At 35.1% G+C, this 16225-nt stretch overlaps 1 protein-coding gene and 1 long non-coding RNA gene across 2 annotated transcripts in view; one reads left to right on the plus strand and one right to left on the minus strand.

The window, feature by feature from the left end:
• Positions 1-417: 417 nt before the first annotated feature.
• The window catches only part of LOC125658650 (uncharacterized), a 57460-nt gene continuing 41652 nt past the window's right edge, over positions 418-16225 (plus strand). The window contains exons 1-5 of the mRNA XM_056159218.1: positions 418-526; positions 4039-4326; positions 5743-5871; positions 8491-8589; positions 9045-9149. Coding sequence (XP_056015193.1) covers positions 454-526; positions 4039-4326; positions 5743-5871; positions 8491-8589; positions 9045-9149 — 694 coding nt within the window. The 5' untranslated portion in view covers positions 418-453. The remainder of the gene's footprint in view (positions 527-4038; positions 4327-5742; positions 5872-8490; positions 8590-9044; positions 9150-16225) is intronic.
• On the minus strand, positions 13047-15950 carry LOC125662379 (uncharacterized). The gene is made up of 2 exons (XR_007365352.2): positions 15125-15950; positions 13047-13571 (listed from the first exon to the last, which is right to left on the minus strand). It is a non-coding gene; the product is annotated as an uncharacterized LOC125662379 (long non-coding RNA).

Raw genomic sequence — 16225 nt, forward strand, 5'->3', positions numbered from 1 at the left:
TGCAATATGCCCTTCAATTTCGAATTGTAATTTGATTTTGTTGTCACCAGATTCTTCAGGGTTATTCATAAGCACTCTAGGTAAAGTAAATATTGATTGAGAAAATTTCTTCAATGTCATCATTCAGTAAAAAACAATTAGTGACATACGAGAGATATTTCGAAAATGAAGTACAAGTGGAAGTAAATATAGTTATATAGAATTCAAATCCTACAAACAATTGACACTTAAACATTACAGGTTTTCAAATGTCGTAATTAAGAAATACAAATTCATGTTCAGGTTTTTATGATACATAATTGGTTTGTTTCAAATTTCAAATCAAACATACACCGAGAAATTGTGCAATGAGATCAATAGATTATTTTCTGTTAATCGATTTTACACAATGTAGAAATGTGACAAGGGTATGAAGAATATGTCAATTGTGGAAAGAAACGATTCACAGAATACATGAGCAATCACACAAGAATGGCTTGTACTCTGGGACGACTCTATAACGTGTTGATACTGTGTTACGTTAGCGGTAAGTTACAAACACTTTCAAATATTTTCTTTGACCCTCTGTATAGACCACTTTACAAATAGAAGTGAATTTCGTCGAAAAAATGAGCAAGTAATAATGAATAAAATGAATTGGGTATTAGCTGTTATTTTGTCACCAAAAATTTAATTCATTGAAAATTGCTCCATATTATATATTTCATTAATAACACCAGTATTTGAAAATCTCAAAAGAGGTACATGAATATTGTAATTTTGATGATTAATAAATTATTGTCTTGCAAAACAATAAATCTTTCTTATAGATTTCTTTACACTAAAAGCGGTTATCTAACGTAGTTTTATTGGTTTTCTCTTGTTTTGCACGAAATAAATGTTTTTATTATTCATTAATATATATTGTTATGTCATTGAGATATATTGAGAAAAAAAGGTTGTCATCACTTTTACAACTAATGCCCAAATAAGCGATATCTTAAATATGCCTCATATATTTGAAATAGTTCTCAACTTTCTATGAATCTCTTACAACAAAAATTATCGTATATTCTAAATGCTGAAGTATCATAGTTCTCAAGCATAAAATCTTACAAATGATTAATGGAAAGTTTTTAGAATATATCTTGACTAGGTCAGAGTGATTTAGTCGTGGTTGTTCTTGTATATTTTCTTTCTCAAATTATCTCAAATATACATGAAATGTTAACTTCTCAATGATCTAAAATTTCAGTTATGAAATCTCAATAAAGATTCATTAAACTCTCAAAGTTCTCATATGTTCAAAGATGTTCTATCTATTATAGTCTTTAAAATTTAAATAGTTCTCCTATGTTCAAATATTTCACAAATTGTTCTAATTCATTCATTAATTTTCATTGCAAAGGTCTTTTGTTATGGAGAATCCTCAAAACTTTTAAAAATAATCTTAGATATAAAGGTAACGAAATGGTAAATTTTCAAGATATTTCAACTCAAAGTAGATTGCATTTTAGTTCTGTATGTAAATTCCCGACTTTCTGACTTCCTTATTATCTATCATTTCTAAATCATTTCTTGTTCTTATCCTCCAATAGTATACAGTTATGCAATGTTAAAATGTATCAATAAACTTCTTAAACATGTGTTTAAATACTTTCATATATTGCGTTATTCAATGATTTTTCGAAGTCTCAATCACTAATTCTCAAACTGATAGAATGTTGGGACTTATTAGAAAGATATCTAGAGTTGACTCGATCAGGGAGGATGTAAAATGAAAACGAATCTACAAAATTAGACGAAAAATCTACCAATTGCAGTCAGAATAGTTACAGGACGAACTTTTTTTTTAAGCATCGAGAGAATATATTTATTTTGAGACAAATTAGAAACCTCTTCACATTAGGCGAAAAACAACACGACTAGATAAATGCATAAATTGAAGAAGAATTAGACTCCAAGAAATTTTTCTGGTAAAAGTACAACACAAGGAACATCCCACCTACATGTACTGTATGTGTATTTTGTATTGCTTATAGGAGTTATGAGATTGATCACTGTTCGTTATCTCCACTTTGCATGTAAACGTTAAATCTATAAAACTTAATGTGTACCAGCTGTTATAAATGAGTAAAATATCCCTCCTGTTGAAATCAAATGAAGTGAATCTTTGGGGATCTTTATGAATAAAAGAAAGACACTTCCCACGTGGCAACCACCTGTAATGATGCAAGCACAAAGAAATTGTCTTAACATAATTGGCCAATTGATTCCCTTTTGATTTGAACTGTCCACACACCCAGCATCTTTATCTTTTGCGTACTGTGTACAATATCAAATTTAAAGACGCCGAAAGTCACGATACAAAGGAATAATTGTTATATTATCTCTTTTTCGCTTGTAAAAATTACTCCAGAGCTAGAAATAATCTTTTTAATCACCTTTTCATGCTTGACTTGGTCAATATTGATACAACATTGTTATTATGAAATGATGTTAATTTGCCTCTGCAACTACTAGAAATATTTTAGAGGTGCATAAATTCATAGAAGAAACTTGTAGATTCGTTGAATTATTGTACATTTTACCTGTTAAATATTACCTTGCATGGCATATTGTAATATCTCAGGAGAGGGACTTGTAAATTGTTAGAACGTGTTCTCAATCCGTTTCATTTGATCAATAAAATATTTCCAGAACAATACATTTGTGTTCATTGTTCTTTCTTTTGAAAGAGCATGGATTTGAACACGAAAAAGAAACGATAGCGAACATTGAGGGACCAATCTCATAAATACTATACATGATACAAAATTAAAAGACAGACAAACATGACCCTTTGATATGCCAGAGGTGGGATCAGGTGCCTAGGAGGAGAAATCATACCTTGTTGACCAGTTACACTGGCAGTGAGCCCTATATCTTGATCAGGTAAACGAAATAATCCGTAATGGAAATCGGTATGTAAAGAATGGCATAACAATTGGTATGAAACACGTGAGCAAGTATTCGACCCAGTAATAGTGTGTATTTGCAAATTGGATCATTATAACGATGATATAATTTGCGACATGATTACTTTAGACGAGATTGTTAAAATTCCAATGACTTCAACTCCTTTGACAGTCGCATGCCACGATTTCGAAATTGATCATGCATAGAACATTTTCTGGAATTAGTGGAGAGAAGAGAAATAAGCACTTTTGCAAATGAAATGAAATATATTCCACAGAAATATGGAAAGTTGACGACAAAGAAACTGATATCATCTCGTCTGTTATAAAGGTGAATTGATAGTTTGCCTTTGACATCAATGTTCAATAAAATATTCAAATATGAAGCAAATATGGGAAAACCTGGTGTCTTTTATTTTGATGTCACTTGGATATATACGCAATCGGTCAACAGGGAATGCTCACACCTCCTAGTCACCTGATCCCACCTCTGGTATGTCCAGGGACCCATGTTTGAGCACTGAATTTTGTATTTGTTATCATATTTATGAGATTGATTTTTGTTCTTTATCTTCACTTTTTCATCGAATCGACAGACATATACTACTGAAAATGAGTATCATTAAAAGATAAAATGTCATTGATACATTTAAATGTCGAGTTGAAAGACAAAGCAAGATAATATTTCTTCTCATGTAGAAGGTTTTGATTAAATTCTACCGCATGGGATAAAAAAACCGGCCAATTATTAAACGGGGATAATTTGTGCCCATGGGTATTCCACCAACATATTATATGAAGATCTTGCCACCAAGGACTCAGTAAATATTGTCAATTAGGAACTCCAGCAACTTGTATTCATGAATTTTAAATTACATGTGCGTAGAATCAGAGACATGTTTAATAAAGTAATTTTATGGATGATTTAGTTCAAAACATTTCCCCATGATTTCAGAATTCGCCTTTTTTTCACTGGGCCGAACAATATTGTTTTCAAATAATTTGTATGATCCTTGGATGGAGAATAAAGAAATCATTGTGTGAATTAGAGATATATTTACAATGTCTTTCTGTTTTTGAACATAAGTTATCCTTTTTTCAGTTTGTTGTATCCGTCCACCATTTATTAGCGAGTGGATCGACATGGAATCTATCTCTGGGAACAGTCCTGTTACCGTATCACATCCATTTAACGAGATTCCCGCGAGAGTTGATGTTCAAGTAAAAGTTATATATAATGAACAGGAATATATTTTCCCCGGCCTAGGTTCAATACAAAGAGACAATGATGTATGGACCGAGTATGGAGGTGTTGCATACACATATAATGAAACCAGCGTCATGTTGTTTGTTCCGAAAGGAAAAACTACAGGGAGAGTAGTATACACAGGTAATCAAGTAATATTTCATGACTACATCTGATGTGGTTAAAAAACAAGTGGCAATGCCTTATTACGTGTTACTTTTTCGATAATTTGAACATTTTTGTGGATGAGTTCCAAATGGGGAATACCACGTCCAATAAATTTGAGTCCATTTACAATTAAGTAGCATATATAACTGTTGCGTGTTGGTGTTGGAAACACCTCTGGTATATCCAGGGGTCCATGTTTGCCTAACTCTCTATCTTGAATTCCTCATAGGAGTTATGAGGTTGATTACTGTTCGTCATCTTCACCTTTCATTTTGATATTCACGATTGAAAAGTGTAGATACCGAACAGTGATCAACCTCACAACTCCTATACGGAATACAAAATAAAGTATGGGGCAAACACAGACCCCTGGACATACCAGAGGTGGGATCAGGCGCCCCTGTCGACCGCTCACACCCGCCATGAGCCCTACATATGTATATCTTGATCAGATAAACGGAATATTCCGTAGTCACAATCAATAAATGCCAAAAACGTAGATAAACATCAGTGTGCCAAGAAGGGTCAATCGTATTTAAACCCAATTTGCGCAAATATTCATTTAGAACTTATATCTCAATACTCCTTCGAAGCATTGAAATAGGATGGCGTGGGTCTTTCTAATATGGCCTTACAGAGATCACATGTCACTGAAGGGCATGCAAACACCAAAGATCATGACACGTCGCCTACATAGATTGAATGAAACAATCTTTATGACAACCCCACCCCAAGTAACCTATATACCAAACACAAACCACTGATACAAAGGGATTTAAAGTTAGGGCACGTCCATCGTGTAAACATTTTAAAGAAATTCTCCATAATCCTGCAGGGGCCTCCGTGGCCGTGTGGTTAGAGCTTCGCGCTCAAATTCACGCGATCTCACATCTGGTCGGCGAGGGTTCTAATCCCGCTCACGCCAGTCAGTGAGAAAGTTTCCCAGTTTACTTTCGGATGGTCGGTGGTCTCTTCCTAGGTACATTGTATCTGGATTCTTTCTCCCACCAAAGAAAAACCGCAACCAGATAGCTGAAAAATTGTTGAGTGTGGCGGAAAACAGCAAAACAATAAATCCACAGGCCTGCTTAGATAACAAGCCTAATATTCTAATACACTGTATTACACAAAGGGTGTTGGTTAATGGATTATGACTACATGTAAATTTTGAGTTATGATTAATAGATATTGATTATAAGGTTATAATGAAGGAAATATGGTGATGGGGTTGGTGGTTCTTAATGCTCCAATATTTAGGTGAAGTATGACAAAAATTCATGGTTTTTACTTGTTCTATGTACACTTTAGATTTAATTAATTTAGTGTTTCCAAACCTTTGAACACATTCTAGAAAGAGAGATCTACATATAGTCATTTGTCTTTGTTTTACAGGAGGATCGGCTTATACTGGGGAATTTGATGGATCGTTCACGTCATGTCAAGCACGGATCAAAGTGTGGCGACTTTCTGATTGGCCGAAACCAGACTTTATCCACAACTGTAATCTCACAATATCCAAAAGTTATTAGTGTTTCATGTTGTTTTCTAAATTGTTTCATCTATATCAGGACAAAGTGACATTTGTCAAGTTTAGAAGAGTCCTGCAATCAATTGGGATATTTTCTCTCAAATTATTGTGGTATATCCCGGGGTTCGTGTTTATCTAACTTCTTCATCTATCTAATGAATCGATGAAAGAATGCTGTTTATCGCTCTTGGACCTGGATGAAATGTATCTTATATCTTTTAAATCGGCATGTAGTTAGTAAAAATCAACAACAAAAACGACTGTGAAGAAATTGTTATCTTATAACGTCGTCAATGAGTATCATCTTTTCTTATAATTTAAGTTTTAGATGTCTTTTGTAAACTACATGTATATGATTCATTTCAACATGGAAAAGGGGCCTCCATGGCCGAGTGGTTAGAGCATCGCGCTCAAAATCACACGGGCTCTCACCTCTGTCGGCGCGGGTCCGAATCCCACTCGCACCGGCAAGTGAGAAATTTCCCAGTTTACTTTCGGAAGGTCGGGGATCTCTTCCCAGGTATATTGTTTATTGTATCTGGGTTCTCTCTTCCACCAATAAAAACTGGGCGCCACCATATAACTGAAAAAGTGATGAGTGTGGCGGAAAACCTTAATCAATCAATGATCAACATGGTAATATGGATTTACAACTACGAAGTTGATCAAGTTCTGAAAAACAGCTTGGAATAAAAAAAAAACTCTCCGCGGCATTCTGTTTTTACTTAAGAACCTAGAAATTTCTGATTTTTGCCGTCAGTATCCAATTACTGCCAAATTCCACTGTCATGGTTCCCGGTTGACACTAAATGTCAGTGTCGGGATGGTGACAATTGCTGTCCCCCTGCCGTATCTTGGTCAGATAAAAGAGTAATCGGTAATAAAAATTGGTAGGTAAAAATGGCCAAACAATTGTATGAAAGACATCAGAGAGCATTAAACCTAACGACAGGTTGTATTCATAAATAGGATCGTTATAATGACCATATAATCTGCAAATTGCTGACTCTAAACAGGACTGTCGAAATCCAAGTAACATTAACACATTTGCCAGCTGCAGCTATCTGCACCGATTTAAAAAGCTGACCATACGCAGAACAAGTTCTTGCGCATCTAATCAGTTAAAACCCACACACCATATGTGGATGGTATATTGCTACATAAACATTGGAAGTTAACGACGTAGAAGCTAAAGTCGTCATAACGTTGAGTTGTTAGGTTGTCATTAACATCAACGTTCAGTGAACTACCCAGCAGGTATGAGCAAGATGCAGTGTCTTATTTCGAGTTCACTGAGATATATCGAGTCGATATTTAAGTGGTTAGGTGATTGTATGTAGTTTAACGCCCCGCTCGAGAATTGTTCTCTGATATGGGGACGTCACCATTGCCGGTGAAAGTCCACAATTTAGGGCTATGTTCGGTGCTTGCAGCCTTTCTGGGATCTGTGTTTGTCATTCTTGGTAGTCTGTGGTATATATCATTTTAGGTTTTTTTCAGAAGTGGTCGAAATTGACCTACTGGTCCAAATTAGGCTAGTTTACCATAATATTAACATTGTAAATCATGTTATAAAAATCTTTAACATAAATCATCGAATTTCATACACAAAGTATGATTGTTATTTTTGGAGATATCGCAAAATAATGTGTAGGCATACAGCTCATGTCTATGATCGATCAAAGAATATGCATGGTTAGAAATAATTATTTTTATTCACTGGTCACTTGGGCTATCAATTTAATTTTTTACTGGTCGATTGATAAATTTTACTGTCCCTTAAGACTTGTGAATATGACAGCAACTGATCCAGCTTTGATGATAATGCAAAATTTTCATCATTATGTCCAATATCTCATTTATTCGAGCTACCATGGTAACCAGTAAAATCTCAAATTTCTGTATTTACATGAAAATACTACATGTATGATATTTACTATTTATTTTGGAAAAACGTCTCTGAATACCTTTGAATTAATACGACAATGTGCCACACATGCGGTGACACGGTTTTTTGCGAAGTACCGCCTCATTTAGTCACCTCTTAGGACAAGCAAGGGATATTGGGAACCCGGATCCTCACGGGAAGACATATGCGTTAAATGGGTATCATTAATAGATAAAACGTCGTCGAAGTTACCCAAATGTCGAACTGAAGGAACATATTTCGTGTCCATTAAATTTGCAACAGACTTTTGGAAGACCTGATCACCAAAGACTATACGTACATGTAGATATTGTCAATGAAGGACCTCAATATCATTTTAATGTCAGCTTCAGACTTCTTGTGCGCAGAATTACCTGAACTGAAGATTCAAGCATTAGAAATTAATACGTCAAATTCAAACCGTATCTCAGAGGAAATGTAAAAAGTATCGTACAAGTACAATGTCCACCGTTCTACTTTGAATTCTTTCTGATGCATAATTTACAGAACGCCCAGATTGCTTCTGTCAGTCATTTGTTGTCACCGAGAATAGAAAGTCTGATGTCCGATAAACAAAAACACCCCCCCCCCCCAAAAAAAAAAACCAACAACAAAAACTCCAAGAAATGTTGGCTAACGTCCTGAAACAATTTTTGGAGATATCGTGATATTTTCTATTTTGTAGGTGAACCATTAAAATTGGTGTCGCACACACTACGGAGACTTCCCGACGTTGTAACAGTACAGCTGAAGCTTGATGATGGGTACGTCGCCGACGGACAAGGTAAGTCTAACAATTCTGAAGGTGGAATAAGAAATCTGTTATAGTAGATAATTTATTTGAATTGAAGTATATTTTGATATATCTCTCTCTCAAGTGAAATACAAATTGGTTCGTTATGTTCAAATAACATTTATTCTGATTCAATTCACACATGATATTATAATTTGGAATGCATATCCCTACTCAAATTGATGAATAAACCATAGAACAACAACGACAAAAAATAAAAAGAACCCCACAAAAACCAATACAACCCATCCAACCCTAGCAAAACAATACAACCCATCCAACCCTAGCAAAACACAACATTCCCCCCGGCAGACTTGAATAAAATCAATTGTAATGTTAATTCTTTTTCCCGATTTACTTGAAATACTAATGATAAAAACATGAAGTATTGAAATGAAACTATCATAAAAGGTCAGAATGCCATTTACCATCCTTTTGACCAACAGGTGTCACTCCCGTTACGCAGGATGATACAGGGACGAATCACGTATGTGGTGTTCTTTTTGGAATATCGACCACATCTATTACCTTGTGGGCGCCGAGCAAAAACAGTATGTAGTAGTACTATCCTATTCCTAGAGATATTTAATTAGATTAAGCGGGATATTTCATACGATTTTCCTTAACGACGGTCTATAGAAATTCCCGGTAGCTAATTCCTCATTTTCAAAACGGTATCTGGTGAACAGATATGTAAGATATAACGTGGAGTTTTCTTTTTGATGCATTTTGTCTTTTTTCTTTGATTTGATTACTAAAAATTACGGTTTGAAAGTAAAGTGTTAGTTTGTACATGTATTTGCACATTAAAAGTACCTCAAACCATTCTAAGGACATGGGTCAATACATTGATTGTTCACCAAATCGCTCTAATGTCCACTATGAAACGTTCATAAATTTCACAAATGTTCCGCATAATTTTAATGTGTTTTAGAATTGCATGTTGGGATAACTGACATTTTATAAACTCGGATATTGGGATAACTGATTGTATTTTATTGTTAGATATTGACAAGGCCGTAGATTAACTTTTAATCTGGAGAGACCGTAAATCAGTAAATCAAACAGGGGAGTGTCGACACCTCGACCCCCCATGCACTGAGAAAGATTCTATACAAAATTCAAGATTTTAGGACACTGAGTTATATCTTCTAGGTAACATTTTCAATTCAAGAATGTATTTCTTAAAGGGATATATAAGTTAAGTGTTTGTGTTTTTTTTTATAGTGATCTTCGTTCAATTTCAATAAAACTGCAACCTCTACTTTTTATGAGGAGGAAGGTTTTATCATTCTGTAAAAGCAATACTTTCTTTTAGAGTCCCTTTGTTGATGACAAACTATATCAGTTCATAGTACTTTTATGATTTTCAGAAATCGTTTCGAAAATGCATTTTTATGTAGAATTCATAGTTGTCATTAAACTACGAAACACTTGCTTCAGAGTTACTCGTCATAGGAGACGACTAAATGGGGCGGTCCATTGGATGAAACCGCATAGCCAAGGCCCCATGTCACAGCAGGTGTCGCAAGTTAAAGTTCCTTCCTTGCTCAAAATCCGTAAGCACCGAGCATAAAACAAAATTTTGCAGCCCTTCAACAGCAATGTTAACGTCTCTATTGATATGAGTGAAAAATTCTTGAGAGGGCCATTAAACAATATACAATCAACCAGTCAATTGATTTTTCAGTTACTGCTTGTACCTTTAAAATTGATTACTATATGAGGCAGAGTCCGTGATCTATAATTGAACTTTTACTTGATTAGGACGTATCGTATAATTAATTTAAACTCTATTTTCGTTTTCTATAATGTAACTCGAAATAGCAAAACGATTGTAAAGGGGTGGAAATGCTTTTGCGGATCTTAACCAGTGCAAATGTTTGAATGACAGCTTAAGACAATACGCCTGAAAGTAAATCCATCAACAGTGTTTATGCTTATTGATGTTTGATTTTGATCTTAAGGTGTGGTGAATTTTGAATACATAAAACAACCCCTGAATTAGCCGTTTGGAGATTTCCAGGAACTCCTGAACGCTTGCTCCAGGGTTACTACATGCACCTTCCAATATTGTTTCATATATGAGTTGGTTAGCTATAATTAGAATTTACTTGAAAAGTAATTATCATGAAATTAATTTAATGTCTACTTTTAATTTTTAATCAACTACCCTGACGTTGCAATTTAAGAGAGTAACTTTGGAGGATCTAAGCTAGTGCATATTGTGATTTACCGCGCTTGCGTAGATGTTGATCTAGTACTCTAATTTTGTTTATCAATGAAAGACGAGTGGAACGGAATAATTCTATTTCAAATCCATTGATATATATATATATATATATATATATATATATATATATATATATATATATAATATGTATATATATATAAATATATATATAAAAGTGTGTATAAGTAGAGCTTTAGGAGCATAACAAAGCTTCCTTTTTAGGGAAGTCGTTGTGGCCGAGTGGACTTACGCACTGGTTTGACAATCTTGCTTGGCGGTGGGTGCCGTACTTCGCTGGTTCGACCCCGGGCTGGGGCGAAAATTTTCAGTACCTAGTTGTGATTATTTAGTGCTTTATATATTAATTAATTGATTTTCACATGTATCGTTTAGATCCTAGGGGTAAACGTAAGGTTGGGTGTTATAATTGTTTGTTTGTGCTTTATATATATATATATATATATATATAGGGGGCTATGTGATATCCATTGTTATATATATATATATATATATATTAAAAGAAATTGAATAAACAGTACACAAAGTTAAAAATTTAACGCAAGCGCTTTCATTTTATAATCCTCAGGCATTACAGTTTAAAATAGTTTTGAAATGGTTTGACGTCATAAAGACGTCCTTTATATATATATATATATATATATATATATATATAGGGGGGGGCTATACGATTTCCATTGCTACATGTATTTATAGGGGACAACGTGGTTTCCATTGTTACATATATCTATAGGCGACTACTTGGTATCCATTGTTATCTATAGGGGACTACGTGGTATCCATTGTTACACACACACACACACACACACACACACACACACACACACACACACACTTGTATACACCTGAAACTCACTACACATGACTTTACTCCTGAAAGTCACTACACTATTTTCTAAGCATGTTGGAGAGCAATTTTGAGCAAATTTGTAAAAGAGGGCCTGCTCTAATGTGCCAACAGGGTTTATTACCCATGAAATCCTTTTATTAAAAATTTGAAATTTCACCTGAACTCCACTACATCTGACCACGTGACTCTTCACTGACACACACATGATTCTCACTACATTGTCAGTGTTGATATACACACATGAAACCGACTACTTGCGTTAAATTATGAACTTACCTGTATTTATCTCATCTCATTAACCACTCGATACACATGTCTTTACTTTGAGTATTTAATAGTGAGATTCCTGTCATACACGTGTAGTGGGATGTTAGTAGACACACATGAAACCGACTACTTGCGTTTAATTTCGAATTTATATCTAATTATCTCCTCTCATTAACCACTCGATACACATGTCTTTACTTTGAATATATTCCTGTCATACACATGATTGATTGATTGTATTTTGCTTAACGTCTGGCTCGAGAATTTTTCACTCATATGGAGACGTCTGTCATACACATGTAGTGGGATGCTAGTAGTGTATTTCAATAACCAGCCAATCAAAGTTTTGTAACAAATAGAATTATTTTCTAAAAATATTTTTAATTAGGTAGTTGACACCAAGATTTTTGTGGGTTCCATTAATCACAGGCAACTAAAGTACGGATATTACTACCCCCCCCCCCTTTTATAAATTTTTCGTGACAATAACTCTGAAATGTGTGAATTCCCTGTCTATCTCATCCCTCTTTCAATTTATGTAATCATTTGATGCTTTTTGTAAGCTTTAAAGATTGGGCCTTCTACCGGTGTATTTTATTATACTGGTAAGGGGGGGGGGGGGGGGTTAAGCCTAATACCCCATACTTCAGGTGCCTGTGCTATTAATTGGCCACGGTAATGTACTTTTGAGGAAAATTGCAGTTGACCCCTATGCTTGTGCAACGGGATAGCGCTTCTTGGCTATCCCACTTCTGACACCAAAAATGTGTAACGGAATAGCGCCACTTGGCTATCCCACCACTGCCACCAATTTGTAACATGTAGCTGTCACCCAGCCAAGTGCTGATCACGCTCGCTGTTGCTTAACTTGCATAATCAAGAGAGATTCTACCACATCACTAGAAAAGCTAGCTCTCTAGCGAGGCAGTATAAGTTCCCTCTTATACTGTTCGCTACACTTATATTACATGCATTTAAGCATAAATCCTTCATTTTCTGGCAAAGCTATATAGGTCAAGTACATAGTAGACATTTCCATTTAGAAAGCCACCATTTCGAGACTGAATGACAGGACAAGTATTGAATCTAGCATTATATTTAATGATGTAACTTACAGGTTCATAGTACAATTGCAAAGAATCACAAACAAACTTCTTTTCAAATGTTAAGTCCCAGTTATTGCATCTACATAATTATGCAGTGCATAGAAAAAAATGTATATTAAGCAAAATCGGTTTTACTAGTGATTACATCAAATAAATTTATACATAATGCACACATTAATACTTTGAAGTTCCTCCCTCATTTATCCCCTTTCTTTGCTTTTTGGGGGGAAAGCTAAAACCCTGGCTACTTCAACTTCTGCTTTGTGTGCTAGTTCAAGATGTCTTGCAATGTTAGCAATCATCTTATCACAAAAAAGCAGGCATGCAGTTTGTTGAAGCTTCCAATTGAATTTTTGGGAACACCTTATGGCTTAAAAAGAAATGTCTTTTTCTTTCTTTCCAGAGAGCATGGGATAGTTTTCACTCTCTATGCTACCGTAGCTTTCTTCACTATCAGATACTTTTTCACTTCCAGGATCAATGGTAGGACATTCTGAAACTATAATATAAACTTTGTTACTATCAAGTACAGCAAGCAAATTTATAGAATTTTACTTTCCTTACTTCATGAAACAATTTCCTATACCTTTATTTTGATCAAGACCTTCATTACAAAAGGGGTCTTTATTTGTAATAAGAAAACTTAAAGTACAAGCAAAGTTTTAAACCAAGACCCCAAATACTATTTGAGACATCATTTAGAAACTTTGAACAAGAAAATAATATAGGACGTAGGACATGCGTAGGACATTTAGGTATTTTTCAAAAATCAGCAGTTTCATGCCAAAATCTCATTAGGGTCCAGTAAGATAATATGACTTAAGTAGTTCACATAAAAAATAATGGGTATTTGTTATTGGTATATAAGGAATTTGCAAAGATCTTAAATGTTACTTGAAATATCATCCACAAACTACATGTTTTCTACACTGTGCAACATCACAACATTGGCCTTTAAGCATTTGACTTAAAAACAAGGGGCCCATGGGCCACATTGCTCACCTGAGTCTCTAAAGATTTTTCCTATATATTCGCATGTAAAACTTTGATCTCTATTGTGGCCCCAACTTTCTCCCAGGGACCATGGTTTATACAAACTTGAATCTATACTATGTCAGGAAGCTTTCATGTAAACATAAACTTTTCTGGCCCAGTGATTTTTCAGAAGATTTTTAATGATTTTCCCTATTATATAATATATTTGCATGTAAAATTTTGACTACCTACTTCGGCCCCATCCTGGGGACCATGATTTTAACAAACTTGAATCTGCACTATCTCAGGATTCTTTCGTGCAAATGTAAACTTCTTTGGCCTAATGGTTCTTACGGATAAAATTTTTAAAATATTTTTTTTCTATTTATTAGTTATGTAAATGAGTTTAACATAATTGAATCTGCACTATGTCAGGAAGCTTTCATGTAAATTTCCGCTTTCCTGGCCCAGTAGTTTTTGAGAAGAAGATTTTTCCTATATATTTGTGTGCAAAACTTTGATCCCCTATTGTGGCCCCATCCTACCCTGGGGGGGGGGGGGGGGGGCATGATTTTTACAGACTTGAATCTGCACTATGTCAGGAAGCTTTCATGTAAATCTCAGCTTTTCTGGCCCAGTGGTTCTTGAGAAGATTTTTAAATGACCCCACCCTATTTTTGCATTTTTGTGAGTATCTCCCCTTAGAAGGGGACATGGCCCTTCATTTGAAGAAACTTGAAAGTCCTTCACCCAAGGATGCTTTTGGCCAAGTTTGGTTATAATTGGCCCAGTGGTTCTGGAGAAGAAGTATAAAATGTAAAAAGTTTACAGACAGATGGGCAGATGACGGACAACAGGCGATCAGAAAATCTCACTTGAGATTTCAGCTCTGGTGAGCTAAAAATAAAGGCCGTTCTTAAGTCATGAGGATAACACCTACAAAGTTTTATTCCAAGTTCTTGAGATATCATCTGAAAAACCCTTGGTTGACTAACAGATGGATAAATGGAAAGATCCAATTTAATATCCCCTTCTTCCGTGCAAGGTGTGAGACTAAAGAAGATGAAAGGCAATTACCTTCTATCATGAGGTCACTTTCCTAAAACTGTCAGGAAGATCATCTTGGTTTTCTATTGACAAAAAACATTCAAGGAATAAATACAAAAGCTACCTGATTTATATGAGTATAAACTGTATTGGGGCAGCTTATGCTTTAAAACCCAGAAAGCAATATATATTTAAGTGTGAAATGTTCGTGCAAGTATAAACTATATTTTTTTTACCCAAACAAATAGGTGTTACAACCAGAAACAGTGTTTGAAATTGGTTTAAAACTTGGTATAGACCATTGGTCTATGCCAAAACAAGATGACATAGACCTAATGAAATTGGCATAGACCGCAACATTGAAAAAAAAAAACCCCACAAATTTAAAACATTGTCATTTACTTCTAATGTACTTAGAAAGCATATTTTCTTTCCATTTCCATAACGATGTCCTTCTTTCCTCATAACGTTTATCAGAAGTCAACTTTTGGGATAACTCTATTGTTTTAGACCGAGAAATCTGCATGGACAATTTGGTCTATCTCAATTACAATTGGCATAGACCAGTGTCATTTGACATAGACTCGGTCTATCGGTCTATGGTTAATTTCGAACACTGCAGAAACAAGAGGTCCATGGGCCACATCGCTCACCTGAGTCACCTTGGCCCATATCTGAAGACTTTCCATATAGATTTGCATGTAAAACCTTAGTCCCTATTATGGCCCCCAACTACCCCTGGAGGCCACGATTTTTGCAAACTTGAATCTACACTATGTCAGAAAGCTTTCATGTAAATGTCAACTTCCTTGGCCCAATGGTTCTTGAGAAGAAGATTTTTAAAGATTTTCCCTATATTTGTATGTAAAACTTTGACACCCCCCCACTTGTGGCCCCATCCTACACCCCGGGGCCATGCTTTGAACAACTTGAATCTGCATTATGTCAGAAAGTTTTCTTGTAAATATCAGCTTTTCTGACTCAGTGGTTATTGAGAAGAAGATTTTAACTATATATTTGTATGTAAAACTTTGATCCCCCTTGTGGCCCCATCCTACCCCCGGGGGCCATGACTTGAACAAACTTGAATCTGCAATATGTCAGAAAGTTTTCATGTAAAAATCAGCTTTT

This window comes from Ostrea edulis, chromosome 3, assembly GCF_947568905.1.
Source record: "Ostrea edulis chromosome 3, xbOstEdul1.1, whole genome shotgun sequence".
In the NCBI taxonomy this organism is placed as follows: Eukaryota; Metazoa; Mollusca; class Bivalvia; order Ostreida; family Ostreidae; genus Ostrea; species Ostrea edulis.